The sequence below is a fragment of the Vulpes lagopus genome, chromosome 10 (assembly GCF_018345385.1).
Source record: "Vulpes lagopus strain Blue_001 chromosome 10, ASM1834538v1, whole genome shotgun sequence".
NCBI lineage: Eukaryota > Metazoa > Chordata > Mammalia > Carnivora > Canidae > Vulpes > Vulpes lagopus.
Genome location: NC_054833.1, coordinates 65499834 through 65521559, shown reverse-complemented (window position 1 = coordinate 65521559; position 21726 = coordinate 65499834). Strand labels below are relative to the sequence as shown.

The 21726-nt window shown below is 42.3% G+C and overlaps 1 protein-coding gene across 1 annotated transcript; it reads left to right on the top strand.

Annotated features, from left to right (window-relative positions):
- Positions 1–224: 224 nt before the first annotated feature.
- LOC121500443 (Golgi apparatus membrane protein TVP23 homolog B) lies at positions 225–20485 on the top strand. Its single transcript, XM_041772157.1, has 7 exons — positions 225–357; positions 5208–5290; positions 6566–6710; positions 11089–11178; positions 12383–12514; positions 16240–16368; positions 18172–20485. The coding sequence occupies exons 1-7, from the start codon at positions 346–348 to the stop codon at positions 18196–18198; spliced, it is 618 nt and encodes a 205-aa protein (XP_041628091.1). The 5' UTR covers positions 225–345; the 3' UTR covers positions 18199–20485.
- The last annotated feature ends 1241 nt before the right edge of the window (positions 20486–21726 follow it).

Below are 21726 nucleotides of genomic sequence, written 5' to 3'. Positions count from 1 at the left end.
AACCGGCCTCGCGCTCCGCCCCAGCTCGCCCCGCCCACACACTCGCCCCGCCCACACACTCGCCCGGCCCCCGGGACCCCCAACCGGCCTCGCGCTCCGCCCCGAGCTCGCCCCGCCCACACACTCGCCCCGCCCCTGAGATCCCCAACCGGCCTCGCGCTCCGCCCCGGATGCCCCGCCCACGTGCTCGCCCCGCCCTCGCAGTCACGCCCCTTGGGAAGCACCTGGAAGCGGAAGTGGGAACGGGCCGCGCTTGTCCTTTGTCCCGCCCCTCCCGTGGCGACCACATCGCGTCAGCTGCGGGGCTGACGTGGCTCCCGGAAGTGGGGCTGGCGCAGGGCCGTCATGTTGCAGCAGGTGAGGGGCTGCGGGCGCGCCTGGAGGGCGGGTGTGGGTGTGGGTTTGGCTGGGCGCCCGGCCTGCCGGGTCCGAGGGGCGCCAGTGTGGCGGCCCCGGGCCCTTGAGCCTGCAGCCCCGCTTGCAGCCCCAGCCTGGGAGTGGGGGCCGCGGGGGAGCGAGGGCCGCGGGCGCGTGTCCGGGAGCCCGGTCGGGAGCCCCGAGGCCTCTGGTGGAGGAGGGTGGCCCGGCTGCGCCTGTGCAGAAGCGCCGTGGCCGCCGACGCGGGGTGCTGGGCGGGGCGGGTGCCGGGCTGCGGGGACGCTCTCAGGTGTGAAGTTGCGGGTGGTCCGGCTTTCCCCAGCCGTTCCGGGACTCCGAGGGCTGCTCCGCCGTCCAGTGCGAGGAGGAGGCACCGCCAGGGCCTCGCCTTGTGCGTCGGTTGCCGGAGTGACGCCAGTGGTGATTGTTACCACTTTGGTCCACTTTGGTGATCGCATCTGTGCCCTTAAGAGTTGGTTGCCGTTTGCGACCAGATGAGTAAGAATCATTTAATAATCTCTTCCCATGCTAGAAACGTTTTTGCTGCTTATAGTGCACTTTCACTCAAAAATGTAGGTATTTTTTTTCTTACTGAGGGTTTACTATGGCCCTGGCACTCACTGTTTTGGGCCCTGGGATAGGGCTGTGAACAGTACAGACAGGCTTATGGTGCCGGGGTGGGAGGAGAGAATAAGTCACATAGCTGAGGAGGTTTTCAGGTAATGAGGGCAAACACACAGTGATGTGGCAAGTATCAGAGAAACAGGACAACCTTAGAATTTATGGTCAGAAAAGACCACTCTGAGGAGGTCGCTTGAGTGGAGAAGATCCAATGATGGTTATTATTATTTTAAGGATTTTTAATTATTTATTCATGAGAGACACAGAGAGGCAGAGACACAGGCAGAGGGAGAAGCAGGCTCCATGCAGGGAACCCGACCTGGGACTCGATCCCGGGACCTTCGGGGTCAAGCCCTGAGCCGAAGGCAGATGCTCAGCTTCGGAGCCACCCAGACGTCCCTCCAGTGATGGTTAGATTCCGCTTTCAGAACGTGTACCCAGGCTGAAGAAAAACACCATGCTGACTATTCCCATTTTTTTTTTAATTTAAGATTTTATTATTTATTTGACAGGGAGAGAGCACAAGCAGGGGGAAAAGCAGGCGGAGGGAGAGGGAGAAGCAGGCTGCCTGCTCAAGGCCCGATCTTGGGATCACGACCAGAGCTGAAAGCTTAATGGACTGAGCCATCCAGGCGTCCACTTCATTTCACCGCCTCCAATGCATCCACCCTAGAGCAACCCATTACCTCTTGACCCCGTTATTAGGATTAGAATCCTAAACCAGCCTCATAGCTTTGTGTCTTTGTCTTTCCCTTTCCCTCCCAGAGTCTCCATACAGTAGCCAGAATTTTCCTTTTTTTAATTTTTTTTTTTTTTATTTATTCAGAGAAACAGAGAGAGAGAGGCAGGGACACACAGGCAGAGGGAGAAGCAGGCTCCATGCAGGAAGCCGGAAGTGGGACTTGATCCCAGGTCTCCAGGATCACGCCCTGGGCTAGTAGCTAAACTGCTACACCACCGGGGCTGCCCCAGAATTTTCCTTTTAACACCTAAATTGGAACGTGATAGTCCTGTGTGCAGGACATGCTAATGGTTCCTCTTCTCAATTTTTTTTTTAAAGTTCTTAATATCAGAATCTTCAGCTTAAAGCCCAAAACTCTTAATTTCACCCTGATGTTGTGCCCACAGCCTTCCCCATCTTGGTAAAGGCAGCTCCAAAAGTGCAGAACTATTTGTCTTTTTTCTTATTACAGGGTGTACCACTTAAAAACAGTGCTTGGCACTCGGTATTTATTTAATAAGCCAGTTTTACAAAGAACAGGGTAAGAGAAAAGAGTGTTCTAGGAAGAACTAGATAGAACAAATGTAAAAGGACCCAGTGGGGTGCAAATTTGGCATGTTCAAGGAGTTAAAAAGAAGACTTAGTCTGGCATGGGCATAGTTACTCTATAGGTTTCCTGTTGCTGCAGATTATCATAAATTTAGTGGCTTAATTCAGATTTATCATGTCACAGTTCTGGGTCAGAAGTCCAAAATGAGTCCTGAGGGCTGGCTAACCTGAAGGTATTGCCTGGGCTGTGTTCCTTCTAGGAACCCATGAGCTCCTAGAGCTCCTAGAGCTCTCCTAGAGCTCTCCTGAGGCTCTAGGAGAGAATCTTAGATTTGTCCTTGCCGTTTCTAGCTTCTAGAGGCCACTTGCATTCCTGGCTAGTGGTGGTCTTCCATCTTCAATCTCTCTGACTTCTGCATTTCATGGTCTCAGTACCCTCTCTGACTCTGACCCTCCTCTGTTCCTCTATAAAGACCATTGTAATTACATCGTTGGGCCCACCTGTATAATCTAGGCTCCACTTCCCCTCTCAAGATCCTTAATTCAGTCACATCTGCAAAAAATCTTTTTGCTAAGTAAATTGACATATTTATGAATTCCAGGCATTAGAACCAGGTGTCTTTGGCAGGAGGGAGAGGAAGCATTATTCAGTGCATCACAGATCGTGAAGGGGGTGTCCGGAGATAAGGTCTTAGAAGTGGGCAGGGCTAGGTCACCATGGGTCCTGATAGGGAGTCAGTTTTTCAAAGTCCTCTAGGTTGTCAGGAGGTTGATATGATCTAAGTGTGAAAGGTCACCCTGGCTGCTGGATGTAGATTGGACTGTTGGGATCAAGGGCGGAAGTCTCAATCCATAGCATCATACAGTGGATCTCAGTCTTGGCTGCACATTTTTATCATCTTGGGGAGGGGAGTTTAAAAAAATCCAGATGCCCAGACCACTCCCCAGACCAATTACGTTCTGAACCTTGGGGTGGGGACCCAAACATCAGGGTTTGTTTGTTGTTTTGTTTTGTTTCCTTTTTAAAAGCACCTCAGGCAATTCCAGCCTATAAACCAAGGTTGAGAACTACTGGTCTCCGATCTCTGAGTCCATTTTCCTTTTAAAGCTTTAGCTCTTGTTCTGCTTCTCTCACTGTTCACTTACCATGTGGACTTCTTGGCCATTCCCTATATATACCTGTGTATTTCTACTTTCTGCCTTTGAAAATACACCAGTCAAGGGACTGGTGTGAACAGGAGGCCCCCTTGCTCTGTCAGTGCCCAGCACAGAAGCCCTCTTCCAGAACTCACTAACAGAAATGAGCTTCTTCCTTCACCTGCTCTCATTTGCACTTGTATTTCTCCTGTCTCTGATCATAGTCTGCAGTCACCTCCTTTGTGCATTTGCTGTTGCCTTCAATAAATACTCTACCACCTGGCAGGGTGCTCTGCTGGACACTAGGAGTTACTACAACGCAGTGCACGAGGAGTGACACTCCCTGCCCTCCTGTAGCATAGAGTCTAGATGGAGGTAGTCATTGGAGACCTGCAGGTACCTTGAGATGGTTGTGCAGGTGAGCATTTGTCCTGGTGCTGTGGGAACATGGGAAATGGGAAGCCTGGGTATTTCAGTGAAAGTTTCTTAGTTCTTTCAGTATTTTAGCTGAAATTAGAAAGAGATCTGGTGTTGCCTAATGGTGAGCTACGTAGATGATGGAGACAGGAAGAGTTTTCTGGGTGGAGAACACATGAGAAAGGAAGACAGATGGGAGACCATGGTGTTTTCAGAGAACATGTAGCAGTGGTGCTGCTGCATTACTCAGTGGGAGAGACAGTCAGAAGATAAGTAGGGGGATCAGATCATGAGACGTCTTGTACTATGCATGGAGGAGAACCACTGAACAGATTTGCAGAGGGGAATGACCTGGTGTGGCTCACACTAAGGAGATCGCTTCTGTGGCACCTGGGTGGCTCAGTGGCTGAGTGTATGTCTTTGGCTCAGGTTGTGATCCTAGGGTCTTGGGATCCAGTGCCGGGTCAGGCTCCCTGCAGGGAGTCTGCTTCTGCGTCTGCCTGAATCTCCGCCTCTCTCTGTGTGTCTCCCATGAGTAAATAAATAAAATCTTTAAAAAAAAGAAAAGGGAGATCACTTCTGTGGGTAATGAGGGTCTGGAGTCTGGCAGGGATGAGGTAAAGACAGGTGAGTGGTGGGTGGCTGGCACTAGGCAAGATGTAAAAGCAGGTTTGTTGTGGTTGAGGCTGAAGCAATGAGTTGAGATCTTAGCCACTTAGAATCTAAGGCTGTGAAAGGGAGGAATGCCTAGTGGGACCAATGCCAAAGAGAGAAGGGGGGTTCAGGATGAGGGTTTTTAAAACATCTTGTTCAAGAAATAAATGACACCTGAAAAAGTTCATTTCCTGATTGGAAAGATCCAATTGGAAGAGCCGAAGAGACAAGGAAGTGTAAATAAAGGGAAAATTGATGGAGTTAAGCCCCCAAGGAGGCAGGAGATTCCAAGACCAACAGTTTGCGTTCACTTTGGCTAAAAATCGAAGGGTGAGAAGGGGCCAGGGAAACAAGGATGTAGGCAGATGGTTTCATGAAGGAGCCAAAAGCATCGAATGTGTCCGCGATGGTGTCTGCTTTCGCTTGTGGCTGGGGAGAGAGCAGCTGAGAGCGCACGTGGGAAGTTTGCAGGAGCATCATTGGCACCCCTGGGTTTTCTCATAGGGCTCAGCAGCGGGGAGCGATGGCTCGTTGCCACATGATCCTGGGGTGCCCTTTCCCTAGGTGGTGAACTCCCTGATGTCCGTGACAGTGTCTTACTCTTGTCTTCCATTTGGACTGGCGTGCTGCCTCCTTTTTTTTTTTTTTTTTTGTCGTGCTGTCTTCTTTGTGGGAGGCACGTGGGTACTGAATTTCACCTTACTTCATGGAGATTTAATTTTCCTGCTAGGACAGTAATGACGACACCGAGGATGTTTCCCTGTTTGATGCGGAAGAGGAGACGAGTAACAGACCAAAAAAATCCAAGATCAGGTAGGAGGTGTAAGAGTTGTGTGAGTGCCCAGTGCTGTTCTGTCTGTAGATGGGCACCAGCCGATGGGATTCGAGGCAGAACTCTTGTTATGTCCTTGTGAATAGTGGACATCACTAGTTTGAGCTTTGATCTGAGACAAAGAGGACCTTTCAGATTTGCTTTGGGAATAACTGGCATATGGAATTTTACTCATTGCTGAGTTTTCACATCTGTGAATCCGATTTTGTGATCATTGGTGTTTTTACTTCTAGCTCCTGTTTACCAAGAATGCACCATTTCTTTAGTTTCTGTAGACCCATTCCAGTTTGGTTTACTATGTAAATTTCAAAATCATGTGTTTTATCAATAAAATAACATGAACATGTCAAGCCAAACATATTTCTATTCCAAATTTAGTTCCCTCTAAAGAAATTTGCTTACTACAGTCAAAGTCTACCTGACCTTTGAAAATGTTAAGCTAAGTGAGAGATGCCAGTCATAAAAGACCACATAATGTATGATTTCATCTATGTGAAATGTCCAGAATTGGCCAATGTGTAGAGGCCGCAATATATTAGTGGTGCCTTATGACTGGATGGGGTGGGGTTGGGGTTGGGGTCGGTGAGGAGGGACTGCCAGTGGGGACACAGTTTCTTTTGGGGTAATGAAAAAGTTCTGAGAGTGATTGTGGTGATGATTGCACAGTTCTGTGATTATACCAAAAAAACATTGGGATATACACTTTAGATAGATGAATTGTAGGGTATGTGGATTATATCTCAATAAAGCTGTTAAAAACAGGTCTACCTGATAGTTACTTTGCCTTAAAGCCTGAAGTGATTTCCTGAGGGCTCAGGAATTCTTTTATTTTTTATTTTTTTAAGTAATTTCTCTGCCTCAAGACCCCAAGATCAAGAGTCACACACTCTTCTGACTGAGCCAGCCAGGTGCTCCAGAATGAGTTTTTTATGTGAAGATAGGATTTTAATCCTAAGAGTATAGTTTTCTTAATTCTCCAAGATTGGCAAAGTGTCTCATTGTATATTTTGTGAAAGCTTATATTCAGTGAGGTATTAAAGTCCTGTTTCCATAGTGTATTTTCTGTGACAACAGGGTCTAGTCAAATAATGGGACTTAGGAAAAAAGAGAGGTAGGCGGTTTGCTTCTTCCTCAAGTCATTTCTTTTGCTTTGACGAAACTCTGCATGGTTATGTTATGGCTGAAACATTCATCTCCGTCTGCAGTATCTGTGGTGAAATGTAATTGCATTTCTTTTATTTTGTTTTGGTTTTCAGACATCCAGTGGCATCATTTTTCCATTTATTCTTTCGAGTCAGTGCAATTGTAGTCTATCTTCTCTGTGAATTGTTCAGCAGCAGCTTTATTGCCTGTATGGTGACAATTATCTTGTTGTTGTCATGTGACTTTTGGGCAGTCAAGGTAGGTTTAATCATTTTTATTTTAACATTGTATTTAATATGATGAGATTGAATGATACGTAAAAAGTGAAAAAAAATGACTCTTAGCAGTTTGGATTTGTGTTAGATTAGTTATCTTTTTGTTACCTATGTCAGCCCTCATCATGTTAATATCATTAGATCACATGTAGGTTGTTATACTACTGATTTGTCTCTGCCTTATGTCAGCCTACATCAGCTGTAAAATGAAACAGACAGAATGTGATAAGCAGCCGGGGAAGATACTGCTTCTCATTCATACCTCCTGTTTTGCTTAATTACCTGCCCCAAAATGTGAATAGTGCTGAGGTTCAGAAACTGTTGTAAGGGATAGGAGGGAGTAAGTGGCTTTACACTCAAATGCAGTGATAGGTGGAGAGATAGATGAATAGACAGGTACTTGGGTAGATGGACATATAACATAGGATAAAGTAACTATATTAATATTAAATATTAAATGTAGAATCTAGTGGTAGCTAAGTGGGTGGTAACTGTAAAAGTTGACTTTTCTGTGTATCTTGAAATTTTCCTAGTAAAATGGTAAGGAAAAAAAAAATCAAAGGTAACAATACCAAAAAAAAAAAAAAAAAAAAGAACCAAAAGCTAATTTTGGGATTTCAGAGAGATGTATATTGATTCAAAAACCAGGAAGATGTTATAATATTCACAGTCTGCAGATCCACCATTTTTAGACCTCTGGATTCTTACAGACACTGAAAGTGGCTGGCTTGGTGCTGGCCAGCTTCCACATGCTGCGAAATGCTGAGAATGAGGATTATAAAGGTCTCTTTTATGTAGGCTTTTCTTTTGTGCTGTCTTTGGCTTGTCTTTCTTTGAATTTCTTCTGTTGCTTTATGCTCTGCAGTGTTTACTGTATCCCAGTCACAATTTTGTTTTGAGGAATGTTTCTTTTTGTTTTCATGTAATCTCTGTTTAGCCAAAGAGAACTAGGCCTTTGGTCAGTTCTTCCTGGTCATTTCCCAATGTTTATAAATAAATTAAATCCTTCTGGGCTTAGAGTTTTAAAAAAACGTTGCCCAAAAGTATATTTTCTGATAAACTTCTCTTTCTTTCTTTCTTTCTTCTTTCTTTCTTTCTTTCTTTCTTTCTTTCTTTTAAACAGGGGCTTTAAAAATATCACTTTTATCTGTGGCAGAATTACTTATAGATATCCAAACCATTGAGATATGATGTAAAATTAAGAAGTCAAGAATAGGGAAATTATTAAATGGACTTGGTAGAAGGGGGAGGCCCGGTTGGGAAACTTGTTAGAACAGAGATGCATCACGATCTTTATAAACCTCAGTGCACTTGGCAAAAGGAGATTAATTTTTAATTTTTTAATTTTAACTTATTAATAAAAATAAGAGGCAAATAAAAGATTATTAAAGCAATTTTGAATGTAATAGCCTCTATGGGGTTTTTGTTTTATTCCTTTTCTGACACTAAAAAAGGTTAACTAATGGTTTTAGAATTTTAATAGTAACTTAATAAAATTTAAAATAAGTTGTGTATCTTCTACAGTGTTGGAGAGGCTAGGAGCAACCTAAAGCATAGTTCACATAGTAAGAGAAGGAAAGCAAAGCTTAAATGTCACAAGGCAGAGTGCAAGGTGATGGAGGTAGTAGCAAATTAGTTATAACACTAAATGTAATTTGATTAAACTCTCTTTAAGAGACAAAAATTTGAAGATTGGGTCAGAAATCATAAGTTCCAACCAAAGGATCTAACTAAAATGGTGGCGTTAGAAAAAGTAAAAGGACACAAAGATAGTAATCATAATCAGCTCAACTGAAACAAAGAGAAACCTGGTATTTGTAATATGATCAGACTAAATAGAGAGTAAGACAGCACTTAGGGAACGGAGAAGCTCATCTTATGAGTCACAGTGAGGACCATTCACAGAGTGACATTCCTTCCGACCGTGTGTAGGGAGAAACTGTTAGAAGCTCTAGAGGGAGGTGGGGAAAATTATTGTGACAGGAGTCTAACACATCAAAGCGACAAAAAAATAAGGTCTAAAGGATCTGAATGAAATGACCAGGTGCCCCTCCCCCTACTCATTCTCTCTCTTGATCTCTGTGCTCTCTCTCAAATAAATAAAATCTTTAAAAAAAAAGGTTTTTAAAATCCGAATTACAAATTAAAGCCAACCTGGTGAAAGCTCTTGGCTTAAACAGGAAACAGACTATAAATACAGATTATTTATAAGTTAGTGTCAATGATCGAAACTTTCAGAATGTGTTGAAGGCTGAACTCGGAGGAAAAATGGCAGACTAAAGGTTTTTATTATTAGAGGTCCAGAAGCTTCAAAAACAAAAAACAATAACCCCAAGAGAAATTTGGAAAATAATCTAATGATCAAAGCAGAAATGTAAAGAATGGGGAAATGGGAAAAGAGTGTGAAAATATTCTGAGGAGGTGTTTGAAAATGCCAGTAAAATCGGCCTCTAGCTGTCCTCCGTCTTTCCTACCAGCTCTTTTCTTTTCCTTAGTCTTTCAGTATTAGCTTTTCTTCAATACGGATTTTGGCGTGAAGGCTCCTCTTTTTCTTCTCTTTCTGTGTTCCTTTCCTGGGCAGTATGTCTGTGCTTCTGATTTCTGGTGGTCTGTGAGCTGTGTGACCCCCAGACCTCAGTTGCCAGCCCAGGCCTGCCCTCACAGCTGCAGACCCATCTGTCTGTCCTCTTGATGGTCTCACCTCATTGTCTTGAAGGAACCTCAGATTCACCCCGCTTGGATAGAATCTCACTGTTCTCTGGCCCCGAGATGTTGCTCTTCCGTTCGTGCTCCCTTTCACAGGGTCTCGAGTCACTGGTTTTTAACTTGAGCAAATCAGTCATAGGAATTGCCTTCTTCCTACTTCCTACTCCCAGTCCGGTCAGTCACCAAGTCCTATAAATCTGTCTATGTTACTTTCTTCCTCAGGGCTCTGTGCTGACTGGAATATTGTTCTAACCCCCCTATCACCATGGCCCCAGGATCCCTAACCTTTTTTGTGCCATGTGAGACTCTCACGAAGCTATGAGTGCTATTTATTTATTTTCTATGAGCGCTTTTAAATACACGAAGGAAAATATGTAGGATTACGAAGGAAGTCACTTATTTTGACATATAATGAAAACATTAAGAAAGGCAAATTTCTGATTTTGAACTATGTGCTTCTTTACGAATGCATTAAACAAGAAGATCTAGAGGCAGGTCTAATTGCATCCCAAGCCGTGATGAGCATAAGCACGATTTTGTGATACATGCAGCAGGTCTAATACAATGCAGATAATATCCTGGTTTTTATTGGTCCAAGTCACAGGTACTGGTAATTCTACTGGGGTTTATTGTCTACATTTATAATATAAAGATAAACTGAATTTCAGCTGGAAGTTAGTGAAAATGAAGATAGAATTTTTTTTCCTCACCAAGTTCACAGAACTCCTGAATCTGTTAGTGGGCACCTCTAATTAAGACTCTTCTGCATTAGTGGCTCCTGCTTATCCTTTAACTCTCATTCCCAAAGTTGATTCCTCAGGGAGACATTTTCTGACTCCCAGACTAGATCAGATTTCCCTGTTCTCCTCTTACTTAAGACATCCTGCACTTCTCCCTCACCGCACTTACTATAGTTGGTGGCAGCACATTTGTGCATTGGTTCACTGCCTCTCTTCCCCATAACACTTGAAGCTCCATGAGGACAGGGGTGGTATCTGTTAGTCACCATTTTATTTGTAGCACAGAGTAGGTGCTCAATAAATATTAGTTGAGTAAATAAAGATTGAGAGAGCTATTAAAGTAATTTGTTACATTAATAAGAAAAAAAGCCTTGGTCTATCACCACTGTCTAATCAGTTTGGGCTGCTATAAACAGTACCATAGTCTGGGTGGCTTATAATTGATAGAAACTTTTTTCTTCTTCTTCTTTTTTTTTTTTAAAGATTCTATTTACTTATGTGAGACAGTGAGAGAGAGAGAGAAAGAGAGAGAGAGAGAGAACACAGAGGGAGAAGGAGAAGCAGCCCCCCCACCCCTCCCTCGCTGAGTAGGGAGCCCAGTGTGGGGCTGGATCCTAGGACCCCCGGGATCATGACCTGAGCCAAAGGCAGATGCTCAACTGACTGAACACCCAGGCACCCTAGGGTGATGTTTATTGATAAAATTACCCTGTCACCTCCACCCCTGCTGGTCCTGCTGTTGCGTTTTCTTTATTTTTTTATGTCCAGGCCTACCTGGTGGTCTTTGTTAACTGGGTATTATGGAGGAAAAGCCGAAGATTTTTTTGGGTTTGTGATATGTTACACGAAGATATGACCTTATGATAGGTTTTTTAAACAATGCTTTTAAAATGTGTGTATGTTAATCTTTATCAGAATGTCACCGGTAGACTCATGGTTGGTCTGCGTTGGTGGAATCATATAGATGAAGATGGAAAAAGCCATTGGGTGTTTGAGTCCAGGAAGGTAAATCCCCCCCCCCCCCTTTTTTTCCAAAATGTCATTCAATAAGTTATGTGTAGATTACATTTGAATATTTTTGGGTGGGGGATTCACGATGAAAAGTACTAACCGGATCTCTTGGCATGTCAGCACTAAACCAGACGGCCTTCTCAAACTATCTGCGTTTTCTGTCTAATTGAGGTTGGAAGTAAGGCACATACAGGAAAGAAGCCTTTGAGAAAGGATTTGGGGTCAGAGTTTGTACTGTGTGCTAAGCTGCTTATCAGGGACTGCTGCTAAATGATCTCTGTGGTCTCTTAGCTTTGTGTGGCTGTGCCTGGTGTCTCCAGGGATCTCTCCCTGTCAGCGGATAACTGCTTCCAGCACCTTTTTCTGTTCTTGCTCCCATGGTTCACTCCCACATGTGGGCAGGAAAAAGAAAAGAAGAGGGATTATAAGTAGATAGAAAGTCTGAGTCAACCAGAACAGGGTTCTTCAAGCTTCTGCCTTCAGGAACCCTCGGGGAGGCTGATGTGTTTTGGGTTGGCCTGCTTATCTGTAGCGAACGTTCAGTTTGGAGAAGTCAGCCTGGAAGGCAGAGGACAGAATTCCTGGAGACACTACTGATTAAGTTGTTTGCCTTCTGCTTGGAAAGGCCTTGACAACACTTCTGAGAACACAGTATTGTGCTCAGTAATATTCCTTTTATATTACTACTCTATATGGAAGCAGCTTACCACCCTTTAAAATTTCTTGGTATTGGTAAGACATTTTGGTCATTGTCCAAAATCCCCTGATTCCATTTCTTTCTCTGGTCCCTGACTTGACTTTTTAGTCTCCAGGGTGACTGTAGCCTTCATTGCCTTGAACATTACCTCGTATGGTGCAATTCAAAGCTTTCTTATGAATAAACAGTAGAATGCAAGAAGAATTGAACAGAAGCCTGTCAGAAACAACCCTTTACCATCTTGGGTCATGACAGACTGTACATTCTGAACTGAAAATACAAAATTCTCGAGTTAAAGCACATTTAAGCTAGTTCCTAAAATTAAATAGTGGTAAATATGGTAACTGTCCTTGGGGTGGGGGGCGGGGTTCTAACTTGGGACTTGAATCATCTGTATTAATTTAGTTGAATTTTAAATTAAGGTATTTTTAATTAAAAATGTTAAACTTTTTACTGATAAGTGCTAAAATACTGGTTTATTAAGTTCATGTTCTTTTTTAGGCATCTGCTCAAGAGAGTAAAACAGTTTCCGAGGCCGAATCAAGAATCTTTTGGTTAGGACTTATTGCCTGTCCTGTGCTGTGGGTGATATTTGCCTTTAGCGCGCTTTTCTCCTTCCGAGTGAAGTGGTTGGTGAGTATCAGTGAGGATGTACCGACTGATTCATTAGGAAGACTGATGAATAATCACCAGAAGCAACCACCTATGTTAACATCTTGAATAGGCAGCTCCATCACACATTTCCCAAGTTCTAGTCCCCAACTCTCCTTGCTCTCTGAACTGGAGAGCAGAATCCTCTTAAAGATCCCATTTCACTGATTCCCCAAGTGCCTAACAGAGTTTTTGATTTAACAACTGCCTTGTACAGAGGTCACCATATATTTATTGCAGTATTATCTTGTTGGATGGGGGTGTTCAATAAATGCCAAACAAAAATGGTTAGCTTGGTTTGGAACTAACAGAATGGGCTTTTCTGAAAATATTAGCTGGTAACTTATTCTGGTTGTGTATTGCTTATGTTGTAAATCTTCCCAGGATGTAGTGGCTTGAAATAAGAGCTGTTTTATTATCTCTCACTGTTTCTCTGGTTCAGGAGCTTGGGGAGGATTTGCCTGGGAGACTGTGGGTTGGGGTCCTTGTGGTTGCAGCTAGGCAGTGGCTGGAGGCTGCTAAGGCATCTCTTCATGAGGTCTTGTGGCTTCTCCATGTTGTCTCACCACAAGGCCATTTTGGGCTTCCTCACAGCATGGTGGCTCTCATGGCAGTTAGACTATTTCCTTGGAGGGTCATAGCTCTAATGCAGAGTGTCTCAGCTCAGAGGGTGAGTTGCCTTTTACAGCTGTGTTATTTGCTACAATTGCCATAACAAAGTACTGCATTCTAGGGGGCTTAAGCAACAGAACATTTTCTCAGTTCTGGAGGCTAGAAATCCCAGATCAAGATGTTGGCAGGGTTGATTTCTTCTTTGTGAGGCCTCTGTCCTTGGCTTGTGGATGGCCATCTTTTCCTTCATGTGGTCTTTCCTCTATGCACGTCCGTCCTAATCTCTTTTTACAAAGACAAGTCATACTGCATTAGGGTCCACCCTAGTGGCCTCATTTTTACCTTTATTACCTCTTTTAAAAGTCTGTGTCCAAGTACAGTGACATTCTAAGGTGCTAGGATTAGGACTTCAACATTAGAATTTTGAGGAGACACAATTCAGGCCATGGGAACAATCTAGGTTCAGAAATCATCACTTTTGCCACCTGTCCTCATTCAAGGGAATGGGAAATAAGCTCTGTAGCTTGATGAGGTTCTAGGAAAGCATGTGGGACAGGTATTATTGCTACATCTTTGGAAAATATAATCTGTCACTTGACCCAAACCTTGAATCTTGTTTTTTCATAGTTGACTTTAACATTTACTGATATCAGGTATATTTTGGCTTTATGTTTTTCCCTGTATTTTTAATATTTTCTTGTCTTTTTTTTTTTGCTATATAGGGTCTTTTTTTTTCGTTGTATATGCACATGCATTCTTTCTTGGGGTTGGGAAGGTTTATTCTGTATTTTTAGTTTTTCTAGCAGGTCTCTCTTCCTTTATGTTTGTATCACACCCTCTTTTCGTGGATTAGGAAATGAAGTAAATATGTGCTGGTTTCCTGCTGTGAAGGATGGCACACTTCTTTCTCCCACTTCTCTTCCCGGCTTCTGCTTTTGGATTTCTGTTGGTTATAGACTTACTTATTTGCTTGCTTTAGTTTTGCCTTCTCTTAGATAGTGCAGTTCTTTCTCCTGGGTGGGCATGTGCTCCATGCTGGTGCTTTAGATCATTTGTGAGGCCCTGGAGCCTTATCATCCATATGGGGGAATCAGCCCCGTTCTTCTCTAGCACTGTTTCCACTTCCCTCAAACAGAACTGGGACAGGTTATGCAGAAGAAGGTGGCTTGGGATCCTGGGTGAAGACTACAGGGTGGTAAGGGGGTGTCACTCAGGCTCTCCAGGAACCTCTTCCTACCCCTGTTCTGCTGAGAACATGGGCTTAATGATTGCCAGTCCTTCTTCTTCTTCTTATCAGAGGGGGCATCTCATGGCAAACTGCTGGGATTTGTAGCTTGTGTTGTGTGGTAGGAGTCATGTCTCTTTTTGCATTTTTTTCTCAGAGGTGTCTATATACTTTCAACTTCTGCCTCTAAGGTGTTGGGGGTAGTGATCATCCGTTAAATTTCCATTAGAGCTAGGAGTTGTATAGAGCAAAACCAAGCTGGCTCTTTCTCTCACCACCAGCACCCCCCCCCCCACCTCTTTTAAAATATTTATTAGCATCAGCTTGTTTGCCTTTTTTTTTTTTTTAAGACTTTAAAAAAAATCTCTTTTAAACCTGTGTATTTAAAAAAACTATTATATATTAGGGATAGAGAGATATTGATGTCTGGCTTTCCTATAACCATCTTAAACCAGATGTCTGCTTAACTTATAAATACATTTTAAAATGTGTAGCAGGACTCATGCTCAGTCTATGCATTCAGGTGATCCCTGGCATATTAGGAGTGTCCCAATTTGAGAGGCATGAGAAGTTGAAAGAGATTTATTTAAATAAAAATATAGTTTTATATTTATTTAGGTAACTAACCTTGTGTAATTCTAATGTGTTTATTTCTGTGAAACACAAGTTTTAAATAGCAAGTACAAATCTACTTTTACTAGGAATTTGAATCTATTCCTTAATTAAACATTCAAATCCTCTAACTTCCTTAAAATCAGCTGTACAGCTCCTTAAGGATTAAGGAGAGTAAGTCTGCATTGGAGAGAGAGATTCTGTTTAGCTGTGTTGCTTTTTACAGATAGAAATATTTCCTGGGTAATCCTTTTAACAGCCGATGGGTTGAGGAGTTGTTTATTCTAGAGCAGGGGTTGGCAAATGATGGCCTATGGGCCAAATGCAGCCCAACACCTGTTTTTGTAACTTTTTATTGGAGCCTAGCCTTGCCTGTTTATGTATTGTCTGTGGCAGCTTTTGGGCCAGAAAGGCAGAGTTGAGTGTTTGCAACAGAGATCCCTTGGCCCCCTAAAATATTTGTTATCTGACCTTTAACAGAAGAACTTGGCCCACCCCTCCATGGGTGGAGGCCCACCCATGAGACCTCCTCACATTGTCCTAATGCACTTTTCTTCCATGATATTTAAAAAGTAGGCTTGAGTTTTTTATTCTAGTCTTTAATGTTCTTAGTGGGGTCACCTGTAGGTTCCTAGATGTGGCCCCAAGGAAGAAACCACTCTGCCAAAGTGCGTTTCCTCCTAGGCCTCCCCCTGCACCCTGCTCATCACAGAAGGCAAACACCTGTTGATTGCTGCCTTGCTACTCTGCTTTGCTTCCCCAGAAGCCAGTTGTCACACACGTCAGCTTGGAGCAGAGATGCCCTTCTGCATGCTCCTGGTTTGTTGAGCTTTATCTCTTGGCCATTCTCTCATGATTGTTAAAGGGATAATTAACATTTGAGCCTCTTCTGAATCTCACTTATTTAATTTTTATAAATCTTTATTTGCAGATGCACATAAAATATTAGAGAACGATTCATCCACTGCATTGCCATGGGGTCTGCTATATAGCATATGTGTTTAATATAGTATTTGTTGGGTGGATGATGAGTGTGTTGTTCTCAGCATGTATTAGATAGGTCTGTTCTGCTAAGTTAAGGAGTCTCCTTGGCACAAGTCCCACCCATGAGCTTCCTTTTCCTTCTTTTTCCCATGACAATCTGCTTTGTTGTTGGTGTCTTTTTGTTTGTTTGTTTTTTGGCATATGTGTGTTTTGTTTTGGCACAGAGAAAGGTCAGTTTTAGGCCAGTAACCATTGATTATTTTTTCTTTCCCAGGCGGTGGTTATCATGGGTGTGGTGCTACAAGGTGCCAACCTGTATGGCTATATCAGGTGCAAGGTGGGCAGCAGGAAGAATTTAACTAACATGGCTACATCTTATCTTGGAAAGCAGTTTTTAAAACAAGTAAGTGTTTTCTGGATGTGAGGGTAATTTTGATGTGGCCAGTGACTGATGAAATCATTTCTAATTCTTATTGAGTATTTTATGAAGTTTCTAATTCTTAGAGAGTTTCTTACTATTTGTGAAATACTTAAAAAAGTAGGTTTTTTAAGGCACATATTTTTTAACTATGAGATGATGATAAAGTTATGTTAATTACTCTTGACTTTTAGGACATTCTAGAAATGTATTGTCAGTGCCCAGAGATTATTTTATTCTTATTTACTTATTATTTTAGAAAGAAAATGTTGGGGGGAGGAGCTGATGGAGAGGGAGAGAGAGAATCTCTCAGCAGGTGCTCGATTTCACGTCCCTGAGATACTGACCTGAGCCGAAATCAAGAGTCCGACTGAGACACACAGGCACCCTGCCCTGAAATTATTTTAAAACCACAGGGATAACTTACCGTTGATAACAATCTGTTTTTAAAAAATTGCCTTAAAAACTTGCCTTAAGTTCAGTAGCTTTCCATTAATTCTAGTGGCTCTAAAATGAGCAGTTTTGGAGAATGTATATTATGATTTTAGGATTTATAGTAAGAACAAGTAGAGACATAAGACTGTATCATTAAAGATTGTTTTAGAGTACTCAGATTTATTTGTTTGTTTTCTAGAACATTAAGTTTTAACTAGTTTCCCAGTATGAAGATTTAAGTCAGGGTTTTCAGTGGAAAAAGTACTGTTCATAGGTGAATAGTAATGGTTAAATAGCTTGGGAGAAATTGACTAGCTACTTTGTATGATACCTCCCAGGTGTTTAGTGCAGTAGGTTGGGCAGATAATACCAGACAATGGTTTTCAAACTTGGACATGCCTAAGAATCACCCACAAGTCTAAGAGAAAGTTTGCTGAGTCCTACTCCCAAAGTTGACCTGGGGTGGGGTCTCATAATTGGCACGTCTAGCAAGTTCCCAGGTGGTGCTGTTGCTTCTGGTCCAGGAACTACATTTAGATGGCTGGTACCCTGATGGATTGAGTGACTTCTTAAGGATATACCGACAACACGTGATACTTAGCTAGGGCCTAACCCACCTGTTTTCTCTTGAAATTTATTGTTCTTTCATTCCACTGTACAGTTTCTCTTGTATAAATGATAAAAAGTACAGAAAACGAATAGTCTTGTAGGGACATGATTCTTCTGAGGGATTTTTGCACAGTCCTAGATAGACCTTTGCTGTGGTCCACTGTGTGGTTATTGTCAAATGTGTGTGTGTGTGTTTTAAAGATTTTATTTTATTTATTTGAGAGAGAGAGTGCAGGAACAGCAGGGAGAGGCAGAGGGAGAGGGAGAAGCAGACTCCCCACTGGGCAGGGCATCTGATTTGGGACTTTGTCCAAGGACCCTGAGGTCATGACCTGCGCTGAAGGCAGAAGCTTAACCGACTGAGCCACCCAGGTGCCCATCAAGCATGTGTTTATTAGTTTTTTTCTTTTGGGTTTTTAGTGTTTGTAAAGCAGGGAGGGACATTGAGCACAGGGAAATTGAACCTTGACCCTGCCATAACATGGGTCGGGTTAGTGGAGTTACGTGGCACCTGGTGGTGCTCTGCTAACATGACATTGGCTTGCTGGACGTCTCGGTGGAACCATCGATTGCTTCTCTGGCATGTCCAGAATTTTTAACATAACTGGGCCATGCACTGTAAGGTAGTGTAGCACCTGGCTCTGCTGATGGACAGGGAATGTTTTCCTTGTGCTTTGAAGTCTGGTTCACCAAGTAAGTACTGTAAGTTCTCACTTACAGTAAGGATTTCTTTCTCTTTTGCAGAATGCTGGAGAAGACCAGACTTCCTGAGGAGAGTGCGAGCAAGCTCCTGTGTTCTGTTACACTGGGGAGCAACTGAAGAGATTCTTGACTCTGAACCTTTTGGAACTCAGTACATGTTGCAAAGAGGAGCATTGGGTTTGTTTTTCCAGTTTAAAATTTACTTTAAAAAATGGAAAGGTGGTTTTCACATCAACTGTTCATTTTCTTTCTAGCATTTCAGGTTTGAAAGTATGGTGTTGCCAGGAACATTGTCAAAACTGGTTCACAACTTACATATGTATGCACATAGTCCTCGTAATCTGTATATCCCGGATTACTGAAAGTGTGTTCATGGACATTTGTAAGGGAGACCTTTGTAATTGGATCCAGTAGGATGTAGGAGGATGTTCTCGGTCTGTCTCAGAACTCTAGATGTGTACATATTATTTCTGTAGATTGTTGCCAGAAGAACGTTTTGCTTCCATGGTAAGAGTGAGCACTTTGGCTTATGTGTAAGTTAGAGGTAATTGTTAATTTTACAACATAATATATACTTTGTGATGAAACTTCTCATCTTAGGCGCTCACAGGCAGGTACAAACCAAATTTGGGCCAATGGTTAACTAGTTTGTAAATTTTATTTTTATTTGTAATAACTCATGTACTTAAGGCCCAATTAATATAAATGGAATTTTCATGGTTTATGTTTAGGGGATACCTTAGAGATTGCTGCTGTTCTATTTATTTTTTTGGAAGGGAGAGCCAGATTTTACTTTGGAACTTCCTGGAAGCTCTTCAGTGGTCTTTGGCCTAATGAATTCTATCTTTTATCACTAAAAGAGTATTATTCTTATGTCATAGTGAGAATAATCATTTAAATACTTGGCATAATAAATGCCTAAGAAACATTTTATGGATCTATTTTTTTTCTTGCTATAATGGGGATATTGTAAATCATGCGTTTGTATTAATGGTATTTCTTAAAGCAATATATGTAACAATCTACAAGTGGTTGTAGGAGTCTACAAATTCTGTTCTTGGTTCTGTAAACTTTGTTGGAGTCTTTTAACCAACAGATTATTTTGTGGAATGTATTTATACATTGTTAAAAAATTTAAAAAGATGTTTAATTGAATAAGTGTCTTTATTGGAGTGATAGCTTTGAAGGTTCATAACTTTATATTTGTATAAAACTGCTGTTTACAAAACACTTTAACACGTGTAATCTTTCATCCTCACGACAAACCACTTACATGTGATACCTATTTACAGCTGATGAGATGGGACTTTAGGTTGATCGAGTGCCTTGTCTAAGGAAACACAGATTACCCACCAGGATATGTTTTTGTTTTTAGAGGAATTATTTGTCACTAAATGTCTTTTGCTTTCTCAAGAATCATTAATTTATTAAGTGCTTATTTGCCATTTTGCTTATACCTATTCTGGTGAGGAAAGTTGATAATCTTGTAAAGACATGTGTTTGATCAGAAAGCTCTGAACTAAATCCTTAGAGCTGAGAGTCTGACCGGGGCCACACTGGTATGGTTCCTGAGGTAGCTGTGTCATTATTTGAAACTGTAATCTTAAGCCAAATATGAATTGAATTTTGGAATATGTGGCAGACTTATTTCCCAGAGTCCATTTTTCCATCCTCCAGGGAGGACATTTATCAGCAGGGACATGGCAATAGAGAGCTTTCTTCAGATTGTCTTGCTGTAGCTTAATGTGGCCACATGAGCATGTTCTGGCCAATGGATGTACCTGCAGGAAGTATTCTGAAAAGGAGGGGTCTAGGGGCACCTGGCTGGTTCAGTCAGTGAAGTGTCCACTCTTGACTCTTTATTTCACCTCAGGTCATGACCTCAGGGTCATGAGATCGAGCCCTACCTCTGGCTGTGCACTCACCGGGAGTCCGTTTGAGTTTCTTTTCCTCTGCTCCTCCACGTCAGATAGTTAGCTAGCTAGATTTAAAAAAAAAAAAAAAATCTTGAAAAAAATGTCCTTCCCGCTAGGTGAGATGTAGACATAATAGATGGAGCTTGAGCAGTCATCTTGGACTGTGGGGTTCGGAAGCCTCTTTTTATGAATAACAGAAATAAGGTAGGGATTGTCTGAGCCCTCCCTGACCAGAATAGCAGCCCTGAGCTGCAACGTCGGAAGTTTTAGGTGAGGAACAAACTTCTTGCTTGTTGAAGTGTTAACTGTTTTAGCTTTTCTGTTGCTATAGCCTAATGGAATTCTTATTAATACAGTATATTTTAGCATCCCCTAGGATTGTTTCTGTAAGTATAGCATTTGAGATGTAATGATTCAGTAAACATGTATTTTGTCCTTTCCTCTGTGTGGTAATTATGCTACTGTTATAGGTGCTAAAGATGGCACACTGCTGCGTAAACATTTAGTGGTGGGACAGGAATTTGCCGTGGGACAAGAATTTGGAAATAGCCTCGTGGGGTCAGCTTTTTTCTGCTATATAGAAAAAAGGATCTGGGGCTCAGCTGGGAAGATTTGAAGGCCTGTCTTTACACATTGGCTAGGGGCAGGAAACTCTAGGGGGTGTCTTCAGCCCCAGGCCTGGAAGTTGATGTGGCCTGTTAGCTGAGACCTCTGCTAGGTTGTTGTTGGAACACTTACCTTTGTGACCCCTTTGTGTGGTCTCTGTGTAGGCTTCTTTGGCCTTCTTCCCAACCTAGCAACTGGATTCTAAGAGCAAGAGAAGCCCGTGGTGTTCTTATGACTGGTTTGAGAATCCACATAACATTACTTCTGCTCTTCCCTGGTGGTTGACAAGGTCGCCAGGGTCCCCCTGAGTCCAAGGGAAAGGTATGTGGACCCAAGCCTTGAGTGCAGGTGAACTGGCTGCATGGTGCCATTCAGATGAAAGCAACATTGCATTTTACAGCTCCCAGAGTACCTATTCTGTGACCACACCTCTGAAATAAATAGGCAAAGGTGTGTGTGTGTGTGCGCATGCGTGCACATGTGTTAGCATATTAATTTCACCATAGGTTCTGTGATCCTTTTAAATTTGTATAACCCTTTAGAGCTCATCAAATTTCTTGTGTGTGTATGATCTCATTTTTTTAAATTTCAGTTTTTTAAATTTAAATTCTAGTTAACATGTATGGTAAAATTGGCTTCAGGTGTAGAATTCAGTGGTTCATCACTTACGTACAACACCCAGTGTTCATCACAACCAGTGCCCTCCTTAATACCCATCACCCACTTAACCCATTCTCCACCCCCCCCATCAACCCTCAGTTTGTTCTCTGTCTTTAAGAATCTCTTACGGTTTGCTTTTCTCTCCCCTTTTTTTTTCTCCCCTTCCCCTATGTTCATCTGTTTTGTTTCTTAAATTCCACTTATAAGTAAAATCATTTGGTATTTGTCTTTTTCTGACTGACTTACTTAGCATAATACCCTCTAGTTCCATCCATGTTGTTGCAAATGGCAAGATTTCACTCTTTATGGCTGTGTAATATTCATTGTCTATAGACCACATCTATTTTATCCGTTCATCAGTTGATGGACATTGGGCTCTTTCCATAATTTGGAAACTATATAGTTGATAGTGTTG